A 5,075-nucleotide genomic window follows, 5' to 3' on the forward strand; every position below is an offset into this window, starting at 1 on the left:
CCACCCGATTTTTTCGTAAACGCGACATTTTAAAGAAAAATGTTTCAGACTAAAGTTGTAGGGTTTTAAAAGATCTATTTACTGATTTTATCAGTTTGACCTTGGATGGCGTCGCCAAGGTCAGATCAAAATAACATTAACTTTTTTAAATAGGACACCTCATTTTTGGTTCCAGAATCTAATAGCTGGTGTCAAGACCTTTCCAAAACACTATAAGAAAGTTTATTTTTGTTGAGTACTTTCCGAGTTGTGAGGCTTGAAAGTTACGGTGTACTGTTACCTTCAAGCGTCATAACTCGGAAAGTCCTTAACCAAAATAAACTTATTTATAGTGTTTTGGAAAGCTCTCGAAATCGACTACAAGAAAATGCAATGAAAAATATACCTGTTTCAGACCACCCGTCCCACCCTTTTAAAACGTAGGGATGTGCTTGTACAAAAAAATGGCTCAGACAAAATTTGCATGATTTCGAGGGATCAACCTGATGATGATCTTGAATTCGACCTTGAGATCGATCTTGGGCATAAAGGTATAAGTCAAAGTAACATTTTTAAAATGTAAAAACGAAATAATCGGTGCCGCCTGTAGGTATTAGCGTTACCAAAGGTGTACCACGTGTAGGTAACAAGATCGTACTTACACCTTATCGGGGTGCTTTTTTAAGGTGGTTCCCCTCGCCGTCACCTTTGTCGGGGTGCTTTCATAAGGTGGTTCCCCTTGCCGTCACCTTTGTCGGGGTGCTTTCATAAGGTGGTTCCCCTTGCCGTCACCTTTGTCGGGGTGCTTTTTTAAGGTGGTTCCCCTCGCCGTCACCTTTGTCGGGGTGCTTTCATAAGGTGGTTCCCCTTGCCGTCACCTTTGTCGGGGTGCTTTCATAAGGTGGTTTCCCTTGCCGTCACCTTTGTCGGGGTGCTTTTTTAAGGTGGTTCCCCTCGCCGTCACCTTTGTCGGGGTGCTTTCATAAGGTGGTTCCCCTTGCCGTCACCTTTGTGCATACGCATGTTGTTCAGTCTCGATATTCAAAATGTCCACCACGTGCATTTATACAGGCTGTTACCCTACTTTGGAAATCATCCGTCGCCCAACGAATTTCGTCAGTATCTAGAGACTGAATGACTTGTCGAATTCTGTTTTTCATATCTTCTGCAGTCGTAGGTCGTTCGCGGTATACAAGGTCTTTTATTCGTCCCCACAAATAATAATCTAAAATTGTAAGGTCCGGTGATCGTGGTGGCCAATTATGTGGACCATGTTTACCTATCCATCGGCCGCGAAATATGCGGTTCAGTTGATGACGAGCAATGACAGACGTGTGGGCGGGACATCCATCCTGTTGAAACCACATATTTAGACGTAATTGGAGTGAAATATCTTCAAGTAAACGTGGAAGTTCGTTTTCGAGTAAATCGGCGTATAAAAAACGGTTTAAATTCTCTTGAAAGAAAAATGGTCCCACGATATGCGTATCAACAATTCCGCACCAAACATTGACTTTCCAGATACGTTGATGATCCATTTCTCGATACCAATGTGGATTCTCTTGTGCCCAATAACGAAAATTATGTGTGTTTATTTCGCCGTCACTTTTAAAGGTGCACTCATCAGAAAATAAAATACTTCTATGGAAATTAGGTAATTGTTGAGTAATCCAATTACAGAATATCAGTCTTTGTCTATGATCGTTCAATGTCATGGCCTGGTGAAGTGACATTCGATATGGATGGAATGAATTTTCACGAAAAATTCGACTGATCGTGCTTCGACTTATTCCACTATCTCTTGCTCGTCGCTTTAAAGAATCATTCGGGGTTACAAAGGCAGATGCAATTACATCAGGTGCTCTTACTGAACGAACTGATCGATGAATTTGCCTTCCCTTATTATGATCCGGCTGAACAATACCTTTTACAATTATTCGACGTTGTAAGCGACTGAAAACTTTGCGCGAATGTGGTGTATGATCGGGATATTCATTTCGCCACATTATTTCAGCTGCTCGAAAACTTCCAGCTCTACCCAAAACTGACATCATTAACGCAGCTTCTTCGTTCGGGTAAGGCATAACTACAAATTACGCTTACGACCGGGTTGCTTATTAGAAAACGTGAATTGGTGACGAGTTGCGTAATATTATGAATTCTAAGCAATGACTTTTAGGAGTGGTATGTAAGGGTGCTTTTTCGAGAAAATTACTTTATTGCTACAATAATCAACATTAAATGAAGATTAATATTAATAAATCAAGAATAAACGGCATCATAGAGCTGTACCGAATGTTAGAGATCTCGATAATTAGGTATCTTCAAAACTCTACGCGTAGGACTATAGGTACACGCACCGGCAGAAATGGTGTCTCTCGACGCTAGCGCTCGGCTGCCGCACACACGCGGAGCCGCGCTCGTACGTGTGTCTAGGCTGCGCGGCGACGATCGGGGTGCGGGCGGAAAGTGGTGGGGGGCTTTACGATAGTGCATCCTCCTCGCTCGACGCTGGTTCGAGAGAGAAAGCATTATTCGACGTGATACCATGGGCGAAGTCGGTGTCCTCTGCTTATATTTTTCATTGCATTTTCTTGTAGTCGATTTCGAGAGCTTTCCAAAACACTATAAATAAGTTTATTTTGGTTAAGGACTTTCCGAGTTATGACGCTTGAAGGTAACAGTACACCGTAACTTTCAAGCCTCACAACTCGGAAAGTACTCAACAAAAATAAACTTTCTTATAGTGTTTTGGAAAGGTCTTGACACCAGCTATTAGATTCTGGAACCAAAAATGAGGTGTCCTATTTAAAAAAGTTAATGTTATTTTGATCTGACCTTGGCGACGCCATCCAAGGTCAAACTGATAAAATCAGTAAATAGATCTTTTAAAACCCTACAACTTTAGTCTGAAACATTTTTCTTTAAAATGTCGCGTTTACGAAAAAATCGGGTGGGATCGGGTGGTCTGGGATCACCCGGTATAGTATACTCAAAACCATGAATACCCTAAATTTTCGAGTAGCAACGATACCAGCATAGCATGGTGTTACGATACTACAATACCGAACGAAGAAAAACTAAAAAAAAAGATAAACAAATCAAAATATTGGTGGCTCAATGAGATATGACTCAAGCAAGCATAGTTTTACTCATATTCTTAGGTATAAGTTAGTGTAGACAAATTTAGTGCAGACATACTCACACACGCAACACAGACACACACACCTCACACACTGTAACATAATACACACACGTACACAAGTAACGAGCGAAAACGAAGTATATTCTCCCATACAATTATTTATTCTAGCCCTATTATTTTATCTTATTCACCAAACCAGATAAAAAATCCAGTTTTTTGTTATCGTGGGACTTCCTCTTTTTTGCTGGAATATAAAATCATAAAATAAATATGGAACAACGGTTACAACATCTACTCTGTAGAATGACACGTTTACTGAAACTTAAAACAGAAACATTGTATTGACTATAGAACTTATTCTACAAAATTGTATGAGGCGGCGAGAGTACTAGATACCGTACCGCCCAATTAAATCTAATAGGTTAAATGTTTTTTCTTAGTTTATTGTAACATTTCAAATGATGTATCATTGTATAACAGTCCCGAAATAAACTAATAAAAAATAAAAAAAAAAAAATACTCAAAACCATGTTTAATTGCCAGGAAGAAACATTGAAAATATAATACTAACTAAAAAAATAAATTGTTCCTTTTTAGATACAAATTTTTTGAAACATTTTATTTTCATACATTTTTGCAATAGTTATACAAGTACAATTATTCTTTTGATAATCAGTACTTTACTTCAGAAGAAAGTAAAAAAATAATATATCTTGCAAATTATTATCACGGATATTTTACGTATCCCGGTGGTGCTGACGACGGCAATGCCGAAACGTACCCCGGCGCCACGGACGAAGCCGGGACGTACTCTGGAGGGACGGACGATGTCGCAACGTACCCCGATGGCACGGACGACGACGGAACATATCCCGGCGGCACGGACGAAGCCGGGACGTACACTGGGGGGACGGTCGACGGTGCAACGTACCCCAATGGCACGGACGACGCCGGATTATATGATGCGGGGACGTATCCCGGTGGCACAGTTGATACTGGCGGAGCGGGTCTAGCATGTGGAGCGGGCGGAACGGACGGAGCGGGAGGAGCGGGCGGAGTGGCCTCTGCGAATGGAGTGGCCACCGCGGGTGGAGCGGCCACCGCATCCCGATCATGATAATTATAAGACCGCTGCCTAGCGGCCCACTTATTCCGCTGCCGCCTCTGCTTCTGCCAGAGAAGACGTTCTACCTCCTCTTGTACTATCTGTAAAGAAAAAAGCTTTATTATATACGTGTATGTGTATGTATATGCATATACATATATATCATATACATAATTGAAACATGGTGTTCATATTTATTGCCGTTCTTATCCTTACTTCATTGCTGTTTTGAAAACAACAATGAAGTAAGGAATAGGAACGGCAAGGTATAAATACCGACACATTTCAATAAAAGGTTACTGTGTACTTACTCGATTTATAAAGATCTCCGGCGTCTGAGTGTACCGCGAGACCGTTTTCGATCTCGCGGACACGTTTTCTGCTGCTGCCGACGTCGCCGTCGTCGCCGTCGCTGCCGACGTCATCGCAGTCGCAGTCGTTGCCGTCGCTGGTGACGTTGTCGCCGTCGCTGTTGACGTCGTTCGCCGTCCCCGTCGCTGTTGACGTCGTCGCCGTCGCTGCCGACGTCGTCGCGGTCGCAGTCGTCGCCGTCGCTGGTGACGTCGTCGCCGTCGCTGCCGACGTCGCGCAGTGCAGTCGTCGCCGTCGCTGGTGACGTCGTCGCCGTCGCTGCCGACGTCGTCGCGGTCGCAGTCGTCGCCGTCGCTGGTGACGTCGTCGCCGTCGCTGCCGACGTCGTCGAGTCGGTCGCGAGTCGCCGTCGCCGTCGCCGTCGCCGCCGCCGTCGTCGCCGTCGCCGTCGTTGTCAAGTGATGGTAATAATAGTAGACAACGGTAGCGGCAACGTCGTTGGCGGAGAGGGCGTTGCTCGTTGATTTTTTTGAT

At 43.6% G+C, this 5,075-nt stretch overlaps 1 protein-coding gene across 1 annotated transcript; it reads right to left on the reverse strand.

The window, feature by feature from the left end:
* Window positions 1-3,850: 3,850 nt before the first annotated feature.
* On the reverse strand, window positions 3,851-4,654 carry LOC120357416 (adhesive plaque matrix protein-like). Its single transcript, XM_039447610.1, has 2 exons — window positions 4,541-4,654; window positions 3,851-4,330 (listed from the first exon to the last, which is right to left on the reverse strand). Exons 1-2 carry the CDS (start codon window positions 4,652-4,654, stop codon window positions 3,851-3,853), a joined length of 594 nt encoding a protein of 197 aa, XP_039303544.1.
* Between the last annotated feature and the right edge of the window lie 421 nt (window positions 4,655-5,075).

The sequence above is a fragment of the Solenopsis invicta genome, chromosome 3 (genome assembly GCF_016802725.1).
Source record: "Solenopsis invicta isolate M01_SB chromosome 3, UNIL_Sinv_3.0, whole genome shotgun sequence".
NCBI lineage: Eukaryota > Metazoa > Arthropoda > Insecta > Hymenoptera > Formicidae > Solenopsis > Solenopsis invicta.